The 21,743-nt window shown below is 40.4% G+C and overlaps 1 protein-coding gene across 5 annotated transcripts; it reads right to left on the minus strand.

Moving 5' to 3' along the window:
- Positions 1–558: 558 nt before the first annotated feature.
- Positions 559–9,973, minus strand: LOC148009705 (uncharacterized). 5 transcript variants are annotated; one of them, XM_087672793.1, is made up of 4 exons: positions 9,162–9,967; positions 2,193–2,290; positions 1,127–1,257; positions 559–980 (listed from the first exon to the last, which is right to left on the minus strand). In XM_087672793.1, exons 1-4 carry the CDS (start codon positions 9,605–9,607, stop codon positions 681–683), a joined length of 975 nt encoding a protein of 324 aa, XP_087528919.1. In that variant the 5' UTR covers positions 9,608–9,967; the 3' UTR covers positions 559–680. The 5 variants fall into 5 exon arrangements, 4 of the variants coding, with proteins under 4 accessions (XP_087528919.1, XP_087528917.1, XP_087528918.1 ...); XM_087672791.1 differs by having other exon boundaries at positions 562–989; positions 9,162–9,957; XM_087672792.1 differs by having other exon boundaries at positions 564–989; positions 2,193–2,284; positions 9,162–9,891.
- Between the last annotated feature and the right edge of the window lie 11,770 nt (positions 9,974–21,743).

Genomic DNA, 21,743 nt, shown 5'->3' on the forward strand with positions numbered 1-21,743 from the left:
TATGATCTAAAATCCATTGGCTATCCATAACCTCAATCTACAACAAAATTTTAAGAGTGCAATTGTAATTTTTGTACACCAAATTGTTACCACTCTCCATAACCTAGATATATAACACAAGAGATGCCAAGGTAAGGGCCAATCGATGTATATGCCAATGCATACAAGCATTGTATGTGTGAATAATTTGTTTGCCAATAACTCTTGTGAATCAATATTGCTTGATAAGCTTATGTTTGACAAGATGTTTTACCAAACTCTAGTAATCTAGAATTTGAGTTCATAGATACTTTGTATCACCACACAAATTTAGTTCCTACTTCAAAAGTCTCTTATTTATAATCTTCATTAATAAAGATGGCCTTTTTCTAGTTAGCTTGTGAATAACCATGTACTTGGTATCCTTTGCATAGAGAATGCAAATTTTTTGGACTTTAACATGTATTTTTTGAAGCCACATGCTACATTTGCATGTTTATGATAGACTTGTTGAGTTCTTTATAGAAATACAAAGTGTCACATTAATTTTCATTCTAATGAAACTTAAGAAAAACCTAATAGCACAATGCAATTGTCAAATTAGTTTAAGTCATGATATTGTATTCAACATATCAAAATACTTTGCACAATATAATTGAGCAATCTTGCCATGCTTATTATGTAAGAAAAACTTCCTAGGATCAAGGCATGATGGCAAGGGTTAAGGTTCTAGAACTTGTTAGTTTACTCACAAAAGGATTGCATAATCCAAAGTCCTTGGTAAGACAAAAAACAACAAAGTGTGTAAACAGAAAAGGGAACCATAATTGGCTAGCTAAGGTAAAAGAGCTTGATGATGGAGTATCATCTTCTTTCACTTCTTTTGGTTTCCCATGTCTTCCAACCTTAGATCCTTTAGTTGACAAATCTGTGCCAAGATGTTCTATATCCTTAGTAGAGCTTCTAAGGTCGTCCATATTCTCGTCCACCTCCTTTCTTGTCTTTTGCAACTAGACCCATTTCAAATCTTAATAATCATAATAGAGAAAGATGTGAAATATCCATGAAATATTATTGAAATTTACCACATGAAGAAGAAGAATTGATATTCAATAACTCAAAATTGTGGGGAATAGTTTAAATATACCTTGTCAATAAGGGCCTCCATTTCGTCGGCACCTCTTTCCACCATCTTAGCAATCTCCTCAACTTCCTCAGCAGTCTCCTCAACCTTCCTTGCTATTGTTTTAACATATACAACTGCTTTATCCACTTCCTCTACATGTGAAAGAGGAAATCATAAGATTGTGGCTTTTTGTATATATACTAAACACATGACTGAATTTAGAACCAAACCATTATATTTAAAAGCTCCCCAAGATTTATAAGTTCCTTCTTCCATTAATTTATGAAGATTCTCTTAACTTGCCAGAGCATGTTAAAATAATTTATTCTTCTTTTTATCTACCATAGGACTATTCACCTTCCCCCTACTTGCATGGGGTGTCAAAATCTTAAATTGGAAAAGTAATCTATGGGTATATATTATTCCCATTTTTAGATTGTCTCCTAAGGAACCCTATATCATTACACATATGTGATTGATTGACTCTATTTTATTGGCATAAGAGTCAAATAGATAAGCATTAATCCAAACACTGAAGTTCTTTTATAGATTTTTTTGTTTACATTGATGGGAAAATGTTAGTCCTTATTAGCACTAGATCACACTTCTCTAAAATGAATATATTATATATACTCTATAGGAATTTTAAAAGCCTACATTTGTCTTGTAAAATTGGGATGTTATACATAAGGCAATCATCGTACTAACCCAAATTGAGGGTTTTCTAGGGTCAATATGTAGGTCATGAGGGGTCTTTTTTGTTCACAATTAGCAAAATAAAAGAGTAAAAAACCATGACAAGGTAATTTGGATGTTCACTTTCTTATTATCTTCTCTCTCCCTCCTTTTAGTTATAGGACCTAAGTTTTCACAAGTTATAAATTGCTCATTAAGAATCCTCTTAATTCCATTGAGTTTGAAAGTAGTTAGAGAGCATCCTATGTTGGATCATATAAAGGGCAGCCTTTAGCTCTTACTTTTCTAATTGTGCATCATTACAGAGGTAGTACAAATGCCAATCCTTAGCTTTTAGTTTTAGACACATGAAAGTTAAAAATGAAGAAGAAAGAGAGAGTAATGGGCACACCTTCCACCTGTTGGACAAGGATTTCCTTTCCTCTTATTGTGTTCCAAACTCTCCTAGGAATTCTCCAAATGCACTGCCCTATATTGGAGAGGCTACCACTCCACAATAGATAAAATATCATGCCAATGATGGAATAAGAACAACAATGTGGAATATATAAATTAAGTGATCAATGTGGGTACAAGAGGCTGTGGACTGATAATTTAGCAAAAATTTAAATAGACATGCCACTGTATATACATTTCACACACACACACACACACACACACACACACACACACACACACACACACACACACACACACACACACACACACACACACACACACACACACACACACACACACACACACACACACACACACACACACACACACACACACACACACACACACACACACACACACACACACACACACACACACACACACACACACACACACACACACACACACACACACACACACACACACACACACACACACACACACACACACACACACACACACACACACACACACACACACACACACACACACACACACACTCACTCACTCACTCACTCACTCTCTCTCTCTCTCTCTCTCACGAATTCTCCAAGTGCACTATCATATATTCAAGAGCCTGACACTCCATAATAGATAAAGTATCATGAGAATGGCCTCCCATGAATTCTCCAAATGCACTATCCTATAAACCAAAGCTTGAAGCGTTGCGGTCTCTTCTGGATGCCTGCACTGGGCATCTTCTACCTCGAGTCATCTCTCTCCTGTAATACCCTATCGCAGAAAGAGCGATGGACCGAGATATCAATATGCAGCACGTCGATATAAACCCTGAAGCATTCTGGGCGTGGAACAACAATCAGCCCTGTAAGGGCATGGCGGGATCACTTGGCAACCCATTATTCAATGGTTTATCAGCTCAATACACACATCAAAATCACCATAGCATCTGGGGAAGGAGTCAAAGTGGAGGTTTCGGAGGTGGAGAAGGCGAATGGGCCTTGGGAAATGGCCTAATCAACATGGGAGGCCCTTCGGACCCACTGGGAAGAAGCGGTGGAGGCAGCCCCTACCTCCAAAGGGAGAGTCTCAAAGAAGCTGAGAGGTCTGACAACCATGCAGCTTCTGGAGGTCAGCAGAGCTTTCCTCAACGAAGCGAACATCAGGCTGAGGGTGGACCACAAAAAGGGCAATCTGACACCAACGGCATCCCCAAAGCGGGCCAAACTCCTAGTAACTCAGAAACGGACTCCACAACCACAGCAGGTAACAAAGTACCTCTTTTGGTTCCAGCAAGTGAGTTAAAAAAATGCAATTTGTCGTATCAGTCTAGGGCTCTAATAGGATTATGTCATGGTGCCCGACCCCCAATGGAATTTCTAAGAACATGGGTGCGTACCAACTGGGAACCAATTGGGGCTAAACCAATAGTCATGCATTATCTCCCAAATAGTTATTTCTTCTTCTTGTTTGAGAATGAACAAGCTGCCCTAACCATCTTGAGCTATGGGCAATGGATGCTAAAAAGCTCACCGTTATCTCTGTTTAAATGGGCCCCGGAATTCGACCCTATAGGCCCAAAGCCTACTTGTATACCTGTGTGGGTAGAGTTTCCCAATCTCCCACTGAATTTGTACCCATTCCTTAAGATGTTATCATCCCCAATAGGCAGACTTCTGGGACAAAGACCGTACACGGACATCAATCCTAGATGGCACCCCCAGTTGTTGATAGAAGTAGATCTCAGTAAAAAACTTGTAGAATCTTTGTTAATCTCTGAATCGGAGGGAAATTTTATAAAGGACCAGCTAGCCCTCTATAAAAATCTCCCCAACGCATGTTTTAAATGTCTCAAAACAGGGCATTTTATTAGAAATTGCCCAGAATGGAAAAATAAGGAAAAGACAGAGCCCCAAAAGGAACAAACCCCTCCTCAAACTGAGAAAGCCTAGGATGATGGCTTTCAGACAGTAAATAAGAAGGGGAAAAACAAGAATCAGTCAGCCCATAAAAATAGTAACCCAACTAAGAGTAAAAACAATAATGCCAATAGATTTTCAACACTTCTAATGAATATAGAGGAGGAGCCCACTAGTACATTTGAGAAAGGAGAATCTAGTAAAGATAAGGAGGGTAAACCCACGGAATCTGATAATGATGATGTGATTATTGAAGAGACTCAAATGGAGGCCAATGATGAAGGAAAAAATAGGGGGAACCCCATCATAGACCTCAGCACTCAGGACGACACTGAACTGACTCAGGCGGAAGAGGAGGAGCTACCAGATGGGGGAGACATTCCCCTAAGTCCCCCTTTAGGGGAAAGCCCAAAAAAAGATGGAACTGGGGCACAAAACTCTAAAAGAAGATACTTGAGAGTAGGGAAGAGTGCTAATAATCCATTTGGTCAGGGTAAAGAAGCTAATAAGAAGGGAAAATCTAAAAAGAACTAGATTTACTATGATGATGGACAAACTGAAAATTATTTCTTATAACACAAAAGGGCTGACAGACCCTAAAAGGGCATTAATCATCAGGGAATGGCTTAAAACTGATGCCATTGCCCTTGATATAATATGCCTACAAGAGATTAAAGTCACTGAAACCCCCCTACTTAAGAACTTAGATAGAGTATCAAGAGAACACATATGGTTCTCAAACAAACACACCAATAGGAGAGGGGGAGCCTGCATTGGAATCTCATCAAAGCTGAATGACAAATTGCTCAAAGTCACTCATGATGATAATGCTAACTGGGTTGCAGTGCACTTCAAGGATAAAGATGAGTTTGCAATTGTGTCTATCTATGCACCCAATTCCTCTATGGAGAGAGCTAGAGTGTGGGATACCTTACAGGTAATCAGCTATCCCATCATTTTGGCTGGAGATTTCAACATGGTGGAAACCTCCAAAGATAGGTATTTGGAAAAAGGACATAGTATTTCAGGTAAGGAAAAATATAAATGGTTAATCACTAAAGCATTTCATGGTCTTACTGATGTTAGTGAGGATTTGGGGTTCACTTGGGGAAATAATCAAAGTGATTGTCACCTAAGAAAGGCTAGGCTCGACAGGTTTTATGTTTTAGCATGGCTGCTGGCCTCATATGTCAATTGTAGGTCCAAAGTCCTAGATAATATTGTGTTGTCAGACCATAAACCCATTCAACTTGTCCTTTCAAATTCTGGGCATACTATTAAGGCTGGGTGGTTTCATACAGACCCTAGGATTTTCAAGAACCAGGATGTAAGAGACACTCTTTGCATGATATGGTCTCTATCCTTTCTACAAGATTGGTCACCTGCCCAAGCCTAGACTAGAGCCGTTAGAGACACCCAACAATACCTTAAAGAGGTTAAGATATAGCAAGTTAAAAGTACAAGGATTAGTAGAGCAAGAAAATATGTTGAATGTCAAACACTTGAAATAAGGGTTGATCAAGGGGAAACATATATTCAGCCTCAGCTGCTAAGGGTTAAAAATGAACTGAGGTTAGCAGAAGAGAAAGAGGCCTCTAGTATTCAACTCTTTACGAGGCATTGGTGGGATGGAAAGGCTGACAGACCCACCAAGGAAATGTTTCAGATCCTTAAAAAGAAAAAAGACAAAGACACAATCCCCCTGCTTAGAAGAGAGGATGGAACTTATGCCCAGAACAATGGGGAGAACCTCCTTATGGCTAAGGAGTTCTTCTCCAAAATGTTTAGTACTCCTAGGGAGAGCAGTTTGGATGACACTGCAGCTAAAGCCAAGATAGCAAGGGTAAGGAAGAAGGTGGTACCTTCTAGTTTAGCTAGCATCCTAGAGGGGGACATCACAGAAATTGAACTAAAAGACACCATAGATTCTTTAGCAAATGGAAAGAGCCCAGGGCTTGAAGGTCTACCCAATGAATTCTTTAAAGAATTCAAAGACATCCTTATTCATCCTTTACTAAAATTCTAAAGAGAGTCTCTCAAATATGGGGCTTTGCCACATATTATAAATGAAGGAGTAGTAAAACTAATACATAAAAGAGATGATAAGGAAAGCCTAACTAATTGGAGACCCATTACCTGCTTGACCTCAGCTTATAAAGTATTTGCAAAAACTCTAGCTAGAAGATTATCAAACCATCTAGATAAGTGGATCAGAAAGGAACAAAAAGGTTTTATAAAAGGAAGATTTATACTTGATGCTATCATTGCCCTTTGGGAAGGCATTGAGCATGCTCAGAAAGAAAACCAGGATTTTTTCTTCTTCAAAATTGATTTTGATAAGGCATATGACAGGTTAGAATGGGATTTCATACTACAGTCCCTTCAAGATATGGGACTTGGTAAGAGGTTTATTAAATTTGTTAGCACCCTGTTTGGCAATGCATCCACAAGGATTGCAGTCAATGGACAAATGATAGAGTCTTTTCCTCTGAGAAGATCCATTAGGCAAGGCTGCCCCCTGGCGCCACTCCTGTTTGCCATTGCTGTAGACTCTCTAGGGTGGTTAATACAAGATGGAGTGGATAAAGGGAATATTCAAGGAATCAAACTTCCAAATAAAAAGGATATGGTACTTAATCAGTTTGCTGATGATACAAATAGCACGGTCAACAATGATCCTGCTTCCCTTGTTGCATTCTGGCAATGTCTACAAATTTTCTGTAGAGCTTCAGGGTTAGTCATAAATCCTCAAAAGACAGGAATTAAAACCTTGATAAGACCCTCTCCTAGGTGGCTGATAGAAGCTGGTTGCAAAGAAATAGAATCTGGTAAAGTTTTCAGGTTGCTAGGTATTCCTATGGGCTTTGATGTGACTATGAAGCAAAGGTGGGACTGGGTGATAGATAAGATAAGCAAAAAATTTGAGAAATGGAAGGGCTGTCAGCTCAATATGGAAGGAAGAGTGTTAGTGCTGAAACACATTCTTATCCCTTCAACAATATATTTTCTTGCATGCTGGAAACCCCCAAAGACAGGGATGAAACAACTTGAGAGGTTGGGCAGAAATTTCTTATGGAGTGGGGATGGGGATAAATTCAAGGTACCCAAAGTGTCTTGGAAGATATACACAACACCCAAAAAGTTGGGAGGGCTAGGTCTTCCTAATCTTCATAGCCTGGCTGAAAAGCTAGCGGCTAAGTGGATTGCAAGAAGCCTGAACAGAGAGGAGGAAGATTGGATAAACCTTCTACATGCTGCAACCAAACAATTCTTTGATGAGAGTTGAGAGGTAGGATAAGCAATTTTAAATTAATCAAGAAATTTTGTTTGCATTTTGCATGACGCACGATCACATGTAGACAGACTAGGCACAAATTCTTCAAATGCATACATTATTTTTGTGTGAGCATGGATTGATTGATTCCTAGGGAGTTTGAAAGATTGTGGAATCGATGGAGTTTAACATTGTTAGATTGTTCTCAACTAGCCAAAGGAATTTGGGAAGCCTGGTTTAAATACAAGGGTCTCCTTAGGCCTTCTTCCCAAATCAATCTCACACTCCCTTGGAGCTCTAGAGATTCTATCTGGTTCAACTTCTTTCATGGAGCAATAGAAGACCAACATGCTAATCTGGCCTACAAACTATATAAAAAGGGGATTAAAAAGTGGGGTGACATATGGGACTATAAAGACAAAAACCGGATTCAAGAGGAAAATATGGGTGAACTATTTAACCTCAAACAACATGAAATTGATTTTTTAAGGGGAAGGAAAATGTTATGGGACTAACATAGAGCAAAAGGAATAAATCTCAACCAACAATTCAACTACAGAGGAGTGTGTTTGCAAGGAGATAAGTCACTACTTCCACTGCCTGATCTTAAGATAAACAATGCTCTACTGTGCTACAAACTTAATGCTAGATGGCATATTAATTGGAATGTAGATCAATGGAACTACAGATTCAACTACATGTGGTCTGCCTCTATTCAGCCTAAAATTTCTTGTCTGATGTGGTTGATCACGATGAAAGGCCTCTGGACCAATGAGAGGGCTCTGAAAGTTGGCATAGGAAATGGAATATGCCAAAGGTGTGGTATCCAGGTAGAATCTATCCCTCATTTGTTTCTTAATTGCTCTCAGAATACTAACATATTTTGTTTACTGCAGGTTTTAATCTTGAAGTGGCACCCCACTAAGATCACTTGGAAAGAAGTATTGTTAGGGGAAATTTTTTGGTTATACCCCCCCCCCCCGCCCCCCGTCTGGAACTGGCTGAGAAGCCTCTATTTATGGAACATATGGATATGCAGGAATAAAATGGTTTTTGAAAAGCAATTTGCTGATCCTCTCCGGGGTTTTAAGTTTGATTTGTCTTTGCAGAATGAAAATGATGCAAAGAAGATCATTCAACAATGTGAAGACATCAAGAAAGAAGATCAGGAGATGGAGGTGGCAGCCATGCTGCAGAAATTAAAAAAAAGGCTGCAGAGTAGAATCATGAAGATTGAAGAGAAGACACCTTCTCTAGGGACTATAGGATTAGAGGAAATTAGTAGAAAAGCTCATGCTTTTTTTTGGACTAATTGTTCAAGGATAAAGATATAGTCTTTTTTGATCCAGGTTGCTCCCCTGTAATGGAGCCTGAACTACTACACATCTTGTAAACTTTCCTTTTAATACATACTTAAAGCTTCCTACCCAAAAAAAAAAAAACCAAAGCTTGACACTCCATAATAGATAAATTATCATGCGAATGGTGGAATTATAAGAACAACAATACGGAAGATAATTAAGTAATCAAGAGGTTATGGAGCAAGGAGCAAAGATTTAAATAGATAGGTCCTGTAATTATATCCACATACATATACACATTTCTCAGTCTCTCACTCTCACTCGTACACACAGACATACACACACATGTATCTGTACTACACAGCTATGCGTACATACACACATATGCATGTATTTGTATTTTATGCGCATGCGTGTGTGCCTGTTATTGAGAGAGAGAGAGAGAGAGAGAGAGAGAGAGAGGCTTGTACACTCTGATCATCCAAGAGAAGGCGATGATTTGAACGTATAAATTTGAGCAGCCGCGATCATCAGCATCATTCCTAGTACAGATCATATATTCATCGTGTGACAGCTTGGATCTCCTAGAACTTTGCTGCAGATATAAAGGATGGAAACGCAGGTGTTGATGAGGATCGTCGCTCCGATGATGGGCGTTCGTTATAAGACGAGGATTGCAGCGATATTCAGCTGGCCATCTCGAATAAAATTTCTTAGACGCCACCGATTGAGTACTGAGCAGATGGCGGTTGATTAAACCACTATAATTGCGCCTGCTAGAGCTTAAGAATAATATACTGGTGCTCTGGTTATGAAGATGATGATGATCAGCAGGCCGCCATATTCTCGAGTAGAGAATATCAGAGGGCACCGATTGAATCAGCCCCTGCGACTCTTGATAAGAAGGCGGTACCATGTCCTACACTGGTGCTCTGGTTATGAAGATGATGATGATGATCTGGTGCTCTGGTTTTGAAGATGATGATGATCAGCAGGCCGCCATCTCGAGTAAAGAATATCAGAGGTTATGAAGATGATGATGATCAGCAGGCCGCCATCTCGAGTAAAGAATATCAGAGGGCACCGATTGAATCAGCCCCTGCGACTCTTGATAAGAAGCCGGTACCATGTCCTACACCGCTTATCCTGCCAATCCAATGACTTCCCTCACACAACTGCTTACTTGTGTATTGAGAAAGACCATTATATCTGCAATTATCCAGAATGCTTTTATGACAAGCAAGGGCAAGGAGGCATTGCTTGCAGGCATGCTTCAACTTTTTGAGATTCTCCCTCTGCAACTGATGCATGACTTTCCAACAGAGTCCTTGCCTCCACATTCCTTTCCTCAACCCATCTCCCCCAACAAACATTGTGGGAGTTGGCAACAATGGTCATGAAAGACTTTATCCAATGGAGTAAAGGACAAGGTTGAAATATGCTTGATTAATGTGGGGGTTTTTGGGGGGGCGGGGGGATAAAGTATTAGCTGATCTTATAATAATAAAATGACCGGTCTTGTAATAATAAAATGCTCGATTTTTATCGAGACGAACTTGGCTTTTCATTGGTTTTCTGAAAATCTATCAAGGAAAAGTACATAGATGATGGTTCTCTATGAACATTGATTGGCAACAGACACCTTCAACCCCATTGATATATCTTTTAGCTTTCACTTGGCACAAGTTTGCTAACCATATATTAGTCGCTCTTTGGAGATTTGAAATCTTCCAATAATGCTTATAGGAACTTGTATGGAAATATTTTTGTAAGGTATGTCATGAGTGTGAACCAATTTAGAATATCCTTTCTTATGACAACTATAGAAAAACACTTCATGATTAAATCTTTTGTGATTTTTTAAAAACATCTCAAATTGCAAGCAATAGTAGGCTATATAAATACTTAATGTTGGAATAATTTTACTTTAATCACTCCTTGAAATTGGCATTTTAATTGTAGCTTGGCTAGCTCTTGTTAAACATGTCAATTACATCTAGTTTAAAATTTAAATATGGATGGATACATTTGTTATTAGATGATGAAAAATCCAAAGGTATTTTCTAAATAGCTTTTCCTCAACATAGCGTGAGAGTTTGCTATCCTTTTGGGTCTAATATAAGTCAAAGAGGAAGTGTAATGGCTATTAAAAAGAAACATTGCATCTATGATGCATTCGTGCAAAATCAACATCTTACATTTTCATGATTAGCTCTTTAGAGACACCCACTAGGGTCTTCCCATGCTTCCTTCTTGTATTTCATCACATGCAAGCATACATGTTAGTTTTGTTAACACTACAAGATATAGACCTTATAGCGATGTTTAAAGTGACGAAAATACAAACAACAAAATTTGCCCCCGTCGTCGCAAAAAGCGTCGTTATTGACGACGCCATAGAATCGTCGCTATATGCGTCGTAGCGACAGTTGCAGAGAATTTGCGACGCTCATAGCGATGCCAATAGCGACGCGTGCAGTAAATTTGCGACGCAAATAGCGATGGTAACATATATATATATTTTTGGTGGCAGGGCAGCAAGCTGCCCTGCCACATATAGCACTATGTGCTGTATGAGAGCCATACAAAATAGTTTCTGCACTGCTGCATACAAAGCGTTTGCAAACAAAAAGAATGTATACTGAAATCATAAAACTGATACATGAAATAAATACATGATCGCATAAAATGCGATTGGTACAATCATGAAACGATATCACTAATACATAGAAAATGTCTACATAGATCGGGCGACTAAAAACTAAAGGTGTGTGAGCTCTAAGGATCCAAAGGTGAGCTACAAATCCTCGTCCCCCGAAAGCTCGTCCCGCTGCAAAGGAGCATCAAACGGATTCTGCAGAAAAAGAAACAACATATCAATCCACCATACAATAATGCATTCAAGTATCTCATGGTAACTACGGACAAGAAAGATGAGTGACTTATAGGGCCACTGCGTCTATACAATCGGTCGATCAATGCCCTGAAACCGTGGCTCTCTGCATATCGAGTCTCAAGGCCTTGCGGATCGCGATTTGTAACAGAGTGCTGCAAAGAAAACAAAATGCTAACTGTTAGAAACATGATTGTCAATACAAAGAATATATCAAAAAAACAAATAAGCAAAACAAAAGAGAAACTTACAAAGTCCTCCAAATATGTCCTGTGGCCGCCACTCCCAAGATGATGCACCGATCCGGCCTCGATTCGTGCCCTCGCTGCCTCCCGCTGCTGACTCCAACGTCCTGGCGAATTTGTAGCCTCCTCCCTCAGTCGGCGCCAGTCGTCTGCATCTAACCACTCGGGCTTTGGAGCCCCACTCTTGATTGCCTTGCGTGCGTCGGATCGTCTATGTGACATGTATGCACGCATGCAATCCATCATCCAGCCCATAGAGAATCTATCCACTACGGCTGGCACTGGGAACTCCTCATGCAAGGATGCTACTATGTAGTCCTTGCTCCCCTCCGGTATGTTCCTCCAATGATCCAGGACGTTGTGCCGAAAAACTTGTTGGCACAACTCCCTCATGCGAGCCATCACCCTCCTCCCCTCATCATTCATGATGATGGCTCCTGACCTGCTATCCACTAGGTATCCATAACCCCTAGGAGTCTGCCTAAGATGGGTCCTCTCCCATCTCCGTCCACGCTCCTGGGCATATCCAGGAGACCCCTGTACATCCGGTGTACTGACGGGGATACCCTCTCCCGGAGTGCCACTCAAAGGGGTGTCACCAAAGGGGGTGCCACCAAAAGGAGTGCCACCAAAAGGCGTGCCATCTGCCGACGGTTGCGCAAAAGCCGGAGTAACTGGAGTGGACGTCCCCACAGGTGTGACAAATCCTAGAGGTGACGCAGCTCCAGCTGAACGAGACGAGACGAAGACACCACGTCCGTGTCTCCACAGCAACACCCCCCTGATCCTCCTGCAGTCGCAGTCCCTCCCTCTGGCCCAAGTCGCGAGCGTCGAGATCGTCTGCTCTAAGCTGAAGCATCTGATCGCGCTGAAGCTGATCTAGCTGAAGCTGATCTAGCAGAGCGCCCTGACGAAGAACGAGACAGCTCCTGATATGCCATCTCTCTGAATCTCGCGAGCTGATCTGGAGACATGCGTGCCATCATGTCCTGAAACTCCTCATCGCTCATCCCTCGACTCATCCTGAAAATGTCGATACCTGCACAGATAAAATATGATGTTAGAATAATCAATTTAAACTATACAAAGCACATTAATATAAATCATTTTTGAAAAATACCTCTTAAAATGCATATCTTATCTACCTTTATGGAAGATCTAAACAACGAATTGAGTAATACAATTCTCCAAGAATGAAGTATTCTATGGTCCCATGTTAATCTCCTGACACAACTCTGCATACACTGGAAGGTCGATAGACATGTCACCACAAAAGAACGAGTCTGCCTCGTTCTCAAAAAATTCTATGACTTTTGTATTTCCATCATTGTTAGCTGATGCGGGCTCCAAGCTTGCGATGGCCTCTACCCCTTGTAATATCGATCCCTCTATTTGCATATTTTCTTCATCTATGCCTGGAACATCGCTTAGATCATATACTCTCGCACCTCGAGGAGTTGAAGGTATAACATACCACCATCGAGGTTGTCGGGGGTTTGGATAGAAGATTACCTGTTCACAAGCACTTACAAAGTGAGTTCAAACCATTGTGACATAAACCATGTCGTATTACAATTAGCAAGCAAATGACTATTTGTACCTGTTCACAATGGGCCGGCAACACAAAGGTGTCGCGCAAATCCATCCATTTTTTTTCGGAATCTATTTCGAGAAATCCAGATGGACCTCGTTGAACTGTTGCTCCAGCTCCTCCAAGTACCACTTTGAACCACTGCACATCGAATAGTATCATGGAGAAGTTACGGTAATCCACCGTAATAATACTTTGCAAGTTCCCAAAATACTCCATCTCATCCACAACCATGTTCAGATCCGTTGCTCGTCGCCGGCTCTCTTGCTCAAACCTTGCCATGACACCACAGTCCATTGTGGAGCGCATTTTGTCAATATGCTCCACCCGAAAATGCCGTCCGCGCGACCACGCTGCACTATATATTTTGTACTACACATTGAAACACTCAAATTAGATGTAGCAAGCAAATTTAGATACGACACATTCTAAACCCCTCATTACCTTTGGACTACATCCCCTCGAGAACTCCCACTCCTCCATTGAGACCTCTGTCCCTTCGCTGGAGGTTGCGGTCAAGGCTCCATACAACCATCGTGTTGACATAAACCATGGCATCTCCTCCATGCCTTCGGGATATCGAATCGGTCAGTGACACGTACTGCGTCGGAATTCAGCTCGCGCTTCCTCTCGATCTTGCCTTGCAATCTGGTACTTGGTGAGCCACGTCTCCATGGAGGCATGGTGCAACATACAAAAGCGATTCACCTTCTCTTCCATTGAGGCATCCATTCTTTTTTCTACCCCATTTCCAACCACCACATCTCCAGTCAGCCTATTATCGTCCTTCAGTGTCCATAGCATTTCATTGTCTGGTTCCACTGTTGGTAGCCATTGTGAGATATGCACTAACGCCTCTGACACCAATCAACCTTCCGCCATGCTACCTTCCGAACGAGCTCGTTGTCGCACAAAGCCTTTCAGGGTTTTCATGAAGCGCTCCAGGAAGAACATCCATCGCGTATGGACAGGTCCAGCAATCTCCACTTCGTCCACAAGATGCACAAGAAGGTGAACTTGTATCGTGAGCATGCTAGTGGGCAGGTATTTCTCAAAGAGACAGACCATCTCAACTGCTCCCCGCCTTGCGGATTCAATAGAAGACGTCTTAATCTCTTTCTGTGAGATCCATTGCACCAAAGTCGACAACTTGTAAATGGCCCCGCGAATTTCTGGAGTTAGGCATCCCGCGATCGCGATCGATAGGACAAACTGCCACAAATGAGAAAGCATTAAGAATAATGGTCACTTTTCAAATTTCAAAATGTCCACGCTAATTAAAATCCATTCTGTTCACAAACCTGACATATCTTATGCCAATCATGGGATTTTAGCCCAGACATTTGGTCATCTTTAGAAAATGCGGACCTGAGAGAACGCATCATACCCGTCGGAGTGCGGATAGACTTGATTACTTGCTTCACAATGCGCTCTTCTTTGGTAGACAAAACCCAAGGAGCACGAGGAAGCTGCACTCCCCCTTCAGCACTCGACTGCGGCCAAAGCGCCTCCATCTTACCTACCTCCTTTAAATCCATTCGTGACCTTATAGTGTCTCTCTTTCCTGTGATGTGGTCCCATAGCAAGCTGCCCACATTTTTGAAAATATGCATGGGATCCAACAAGTGGTTGACCTGTAAGTGGGTCCAATATGGCAACTCGTAGAAAACTAAGAACCGTCGCATTCCATTTGGATGTGATTCCGGGTTTACCATTTTCAGCTCGTACCAGCTTGCAGCGTTCATACGTGCTGGAGGTCGTCCAAGAAAACCTTCCCTGAGTTCATGATCCTCTGGCAAGAAAGCGGCGTGTTCTTGATATACCATCTTCTTCATGGTTCGTGACCTTCGGGAGTCTAAGTGTGGCCCACACAATGGACATGCATGATAACCTGAGGTAACCAGACCTGCAAGGCGATCCACAACCTAGTGAATACTTGATTGAATGAAATAAAATATAGATATTACCAGCGAGAACAAAGGTCTGCTCACCTGAGCACTCTCCCAATCCCAGAAAGTCATGCATGGTCCACATGAGAATGGCTCGAATGTTGGCTGACCGCCGACCATCGTGCCTGCTCATATCTTGCACCGTGACCCCCTCCTCCCACAAAATCTTAAGCTCATCGACTAATGGACGAAGATACACGTCCATATTTTTTACTTTGTAGCGGCCCGGGACGAGCAAGCTAAGGATGAGATGTCATTTCTTCGTAGAAAGCCATGGAGGGATGTTGTAGTTGACAAGCACTATAGGCCACACACTGTAAGAAGTCGAGCGCAGACCGAATGGGTTCACACCATCCATGGCGAGACCGAGCCGAAGATTCCTTGGCTCTCGTGCAAAGCCTGGGAAGGTAGAGTCAATGTGGCTCCATGCGCGCGAATCTGCTAATATTCGTTGAACTCCATCCGTGGACCTATTCTGCACATGCCACGTTGTCAGGCTTGCCATGGCAAACGTGCGAAACATGTGGTTTATGCGGGGGATGAGCGAAAAGTGTCTGAGAACTTTTTGAGGGATGGTTTGCCCTTGCAAGTGCTGTCGATACCTGTGAGCACCACACTTTGGACATGTCTCCATAGTCTCATATTCATCTCGAAACAATATGCAGTCGTTGATACAGGCATGGATGTTATTGTAGTCCATGCCAAGCTTCCGTAAAACATGTCATGCATCATCACGAGACTCAGGCATGGTATTTGCAGGTGGCAATATATGATATTTCAATAACCTGAAAAAAATCATAAAACACCTTGAAAAAACATAAATGTTTGTAATAATACTGTTAAAAAAAAATCAATGAAGCCTGTGTGCAAGGTACCTGAATAACTCAATCACACTTGTATCGCTCCAACCGTATTTTGCTTGCACACTTAAGAGTGCAAGCAATGTCTTCAACCGAGATACTCGGCACCCATCATATAATGGTATGGATGCTTCCTCTCTAAGCGGGTCAGATGTCTCAACATCCATGGGAATCAATGCATCGATCATTGCCTCTATCTCAGGCTCCAAGATTGTAGGTTGGTCGGGAAGGTTGTTTGTCTCCTCTGGCATTGACGGTATAGATGGGCCTTGCGAGTGGTCGATTGGCTCTTGCAATCCATCCATCGCATGTCCACGAACTCTTCTAATTGGCCGCAAAGGGTGCACTCCCCCTTGGGTCGAGACATCACCCCCCTGAACACAAAATTTGCCAACAAGACCCAATCTTATTGTGTATGGTTTTCAATTAGCTTGAGAGTACAATGCATGAAAAATGCTAACTTCAAATTACCGTTTGCTGAAAATCCGCAATCGCCTGATCAATGATCTCAGATTGAAACTCGCCAAATCGTCGTACGTGTTCTATAGACAATCAACGTTTTCGTCTAATTGCCAACTTGCATTGAGAGCAAGGACATGGGACACGCTGATTAAGATACGTCTCGCGGTCTTGAACAATAAGACCTTCTTCGTTTGCCATCTTATCTACATTACAGCAAACGAGGCTTAAATGGATAGCTTTATGGAGATGTACGTCAAGTTGCAAGTTGACCATAAATCTTGCATTGTATATAGTAGTTGAGAGATTTTCCGATGTTATATCTCGGCCTTATATCATGCTCAACGATTTGTTTGTCCTGGTAGATAATTATTTGTTATATCTCAGCTTTGAGTATAAGTAATCCATTTTAAAATTAATGTACGTCATCTATGAAATTTTATAACTATAGTAATAAAATTTATTTTAATCAATTCTACTCATAGTCATAAGACCTGAGAGAAATTATCCTATACTCAATTTAAGGGTTTCTTCTTCTATAACAATACTTTTGGGTTCATTTTAATGAAGTATGTGGCCCATGGCAAAGCACATTGCATACCATTATCAATAAGTCTATTATCTTAAATTTCCTTCCCCTCCCTCTCCCTCTCTTTCTCTCTTTCTCTCACCCTCTCCCTCTCCCTCTCGTTCTCTTTCTCTCCCTCTCTCATTTCCTTCCCCTCCCTCTCCCTCTCCCTCTCCCTCTCTTTCTCTTTTTCTCCCTCTCCCTCTCTATCTCTCTTTCTCTCTCATTTCCTAAACAAGCAAAAAATAAAGTGATTTAAACATCCTCCAAGCAAAAGGGAGAGGGAGAGAAACAATGCACTCTCCCTCTCTTTCTCTTTCTATCCCTCTCTCATTTCCTTCCCCTCCCTCTCCCTCTCGCTCTCTTTCTCTCTCATTTCCTCTCCTAAACAAGCAAAAAATAAAGTGATTCAAACATTAAACAAGCAAAAGGGAGAGGGAGAGAGAGAATGCACTCTCCCTCCTTCTCCCTCTCTTTCTCTTTCTCTCCCTCCCTCATTTCCTCCCCCTCCCTCTCCCTCTCTTTCTCTTTCTCTTTCTTTCCCTCTCCCTCTCCCTCTCTTTCTCTCTTACTCTCTCGTTTCCTCTCCTAAACAAGCAAAAAATAAAGTAATTTAAACATTAAACAAGCAAAAGGGAGAGAGAGAGAGAGAATGCACTCTCCCTCTATTTCTCTCCCTCTCCCTCTCCCTCTCCCTCTCCCTCTCCCTCTCATTCTCTTTCATTTTCTCTCCTAAATAAGCAAAAGAGAACGATTTAAACCTTCAACAAGCAAAAGAAAGAGAGAGGGAGACTCACCAATGAGATATGGCGAGCGTGGGCGGCTTCTCTTTGCAACGAGGGCTCCTCCTCTCCTTCGCGAACAACGGCGGCGGCAAAGGCGGCGGCGGCGACATCAAGTCTCTTCCTCTTCTTCTCTCACAAAGCCTTCGCTCTCTCCCTCGCTCTCGCTCTCAAAAGGCGAAACAAAAGAAATGAAAACGGCGCTCGGGTTTCGGTCGCGTTTTTTTTCCTGCGGCGTCGCTATTGGCGTCGCTAAATAGCGACGCCGATATTCGCCACCGCTAATCGGCGTCGCTAATTGCCCAATTCCTTGTAGTGTAACTAGGTGTAGGCCTTTAAGGAGACATCTTACCAATGATAAGCATATGTAAGGAAAAACTTATGAAGTTTTGTTTCATACATACATACATATAGATTTGTATGCACACACACACACACACACACACACACACACACACACACACACACACACGTATATACATAGACACACACACATGCAAACATATTCACACCCAAGTGCATACATTAGGAGAAATATGGACTCTCTTTTTTGCCCCTTAAGGAGTGAATAAACAAATATAGGCCTAACCAATTATTTTTATTTTCTTATTTTTTAATGTTTCCCCCTCTTTCTTAGGCAAAACTCAAATTTATCATCTCTCTTTCCCCACTTGTTCTTTCCTGACGAAATCCTACAGCCTCATTGTTGCTTGCCCTATTTGTAACCCTATGAAATTTCATTTCCTCTACACAAACAAAGAGTAAGTTTCACATGTTTTATGTGACTAGAGCTTGTTTTACCAAAGCCCTAATATTTTCTTCACAAAACTTTATAGGTATATCATTCTCTTCCATGAATCTTCTATAGTAAAGTTTTATATTGTTTGGACAAAATCTGTGCAAGTTATGTGCATTCTCTGAAATGTAATTTCTTTTGTTTTGGTACTCTAGGAGTCTCTTGCAGTCAAGAACAATGATCTTTTGAAACTCAACTTTTTCTTCAACATCTTACGGCTTCTTTGTAAACAAAGTTACAAGTATGTTGTCTTTTTTTTTCTGTTCCATAGTTAAATTTTATCTCGTTTGGACAAAATGCATGCAAGCTATATGCATAATGAGTTTTCCTTTGTTTTTTTACTCCAAGAGTCTTCGAGGGTGGAGAACAATGATTTTTTAAAAACTTATCTTCTTCAACATCTTTGAGCTTCTTTGCAAAGAGAGCCACAGGTATATTATCACTTTTTTTTGTTGCTCCATGGGTAAGTTTCAACTCATTAGGACAAAGCCTATGTAAGTTATATGTATGCTTTGACCCGAGATTTCTTTTGTTTTTGTACTCTAGGAATTTGTCAATGAAGGAACAATGGTCTTGTTATAAGTCAACTTTTTGTTCAACATCTCTAGGCTTCTTTGTGAAAAGAATTACATGTACAATGTTTTTTAAATTTCTCCATTTAAATTTCATTTCATTTGGAGAGAACATTTGCAAATTATATACATGATGATAGATAACTTTTCTATTTGGTTATTATAGATGTCTTCATGGAGAAAAAACATCAGTAATATACTTGCAATGGAGGTCTTGAATAGGAAAGATAGTGGTAGTAATTGGATTTGTGATAAGTACCATAAGTTGGATTGGATTTTGATGCACCCAAGTACTCGAGTTTCAAGGTCAAGCGTAAGGATGTTGCAAACCCTAGCAAACATTGGAAAGGTAAAATTTTAGAGTTCAGTAAAGCGTTTAACGGAACAAGTACAGTAACAAAAGTGTTGATCCAATATGTTTATATGCACGAACAAATCTCTATACATGACAAGAACTACATTGCAAATTATAAACAAAACAGTAAGTTTTTAGATTTTATCATTGTTTATTCTTTTGCATCAGAGTTGTTTTTAAAAATCTTTGTAGTATTCTAATTCAATCTTGTTTTACTGACAGCTCTATATCCATCAACTTTGCATGAATCGAAAAATGTGGAATGTTTGAGTGGTAAGATACATATTTGGTATGAAGACATAGGTTCTTTGATCTATGATAATAACTCTGCAAGTCAACTTACAACTCAAAATATCTTTTTTTATAATTCATTGTACGTAGTAGAAAGCTAGAGATTGCAGCATGTTCCATTGCTGCCACTATCTAGTGGTGGTGAATGGTTGATTGGTAGCTTGGAGTTATCATGAGCATGTAAGTCCAAGATAAAATCTGACATCAATAGTGCTATGAAACCCACCATAGGCTCCAAAGATGTGCATCTTAGATGGTTTATTTCATTCTTATTGTTTGCACATTTGTTTGGTTCATGTGATGTTTTGAAGAAAACAAAGATTACTTATCAATGCAAGTGTCTATCCGAGGAATGGATGAGTCGCCTATTGGGTGAGTCTTGGCAAGTCAAAACAACACATTTTGATGAGACGATTGAGTGCAGGGACAACCAATTTGATCTCACATTCAAGCAAATTTTTTTTACTACTTTGAGTGCATTGATTTAATTGACATAGGTCTTGCTTAGATGAATTTTTGTATTAGTTGCATTTACTTACCATTATTTTTGTTTTTATTACAGGTATTTTATCGCCAGAAAAACTCTGTGCATTCACTTTTGATATAGAAGATGGCGACTTTTGCGAGGGGAATGGATTAACTTGGATGAAGATACCCAAGATGAGACACATACAACTCTCATAGATATGGTTATCTTATGGAATGGTCATAATCCTTTTGTGGTCAGCACAAAGAGCCATTGGCCCATTTCTTTTCTGAGACAAGAAATCCAATTAATGTCCAATGAGCCCCTCTGCAACTTCTATTTCAAGTTAGATAATAGAAAAGTCAGGATTCATAGCTAGTGAGCAATCCATGACATGTAAACAATGTGCTTCTCCACATATCCTTGAGATAGTGGGATCCTTATAACTTTTTTTTTTATAAAGAACGAATATTAAAAAATTTTAAACTTTTGAGTACTTTCAATTTAGATCACCTTAGTTTACTATGATCCAAGCGTGTGATAATACATACTATAATTGGTCAATTGTGCTAGTTAAAATCATAATTAAATTGTAGACTTGAGTTCTATAATCTATGCAATATTGTCTTTGCATAATGATATATTGTAGCTCATCTCTTCTATTCATTTCTTAAATTTAAATATTAAATTAGATCCTAGGAATTTTGAAGGTCTTTAGATTTCTTTTTTTTTAAATTTTACATATTTTCTCTAGTTGGACTTGAATATACTCAGTGATCCAAGTATATTCGAGGATATAATAATGTAGAATGAAACATTTGTCTATATAAGTAATTTTAATGGTGACTTTAAAGTATTGAAATAAAGAAACTAAGGTAAGAGTTTTAATTTGAAACTTTAGGGTTAAAAAAGAACCTTTATTTAAAACCCTAGATACATAAAAGCTATAACTCCAAACTCATTTTCACTTTCATTCTCTACTTCCCTACACTTGTGCTCTCCTTCCTTCTCTCTTTGTGTGCCATGGCTACCACTCCCGTCTTCGTTGCATGGATTAGCTCCACACGCTATGCACACAACAAGAGACCAAATATACCCTAGGTTTTGCATGACCTTGAGTCTAAAGAGATCGCTTTTCGCCGTAGACCCTAGCTCTAGTATAGTGGCATCGTTTTGTGATGTAGCAAACCCTCTCACCTACTCTATTCTGGACTCTGCTCTCAGA

This window comes from Lygodium microphyllum, chromosome 30, assembly GCF_053477565.2.
Source record: "Lygodium microphyllum isolate KBCC chromosome 30, Lygodium_microphyllum_v1.1.10, whole genome shotgun sequence".
NCBI classification, from domain to species: domain Eukaryota; kingdom Viridiplantae; phylum Streptophyta; class Polypodiopsida; order Schizaeales; family Lygodiaceae; genus Lygodium; species Lygodium microphyllum.

Excerpts from the sequence above, each read along its gene's own strand:
- LOC148009705 (XM_087672791.1), bottom strand. The coding sequence starts at position 9,607 with ATGGTACCGCCTTCTTATCAAGAGTCGCAGGGGCTGATTCAATCGGTG. Across the intron at positions 2,291-9,161 it reads TTCTCTTGGATGATCAGAGT|TGGTAGCCTCTCCAATATAG; the intron begins GTACAAGCCTCT and ends TCTATTGTGGAG. Across the intron at positions 1,258-2,192 it reads CCTTGTCCAACAGGTGGAAG|AGGAAGTGGATAAAGCAGTT; the intron begins GTGTGCCCATTA and ends TTTCACATGTAG.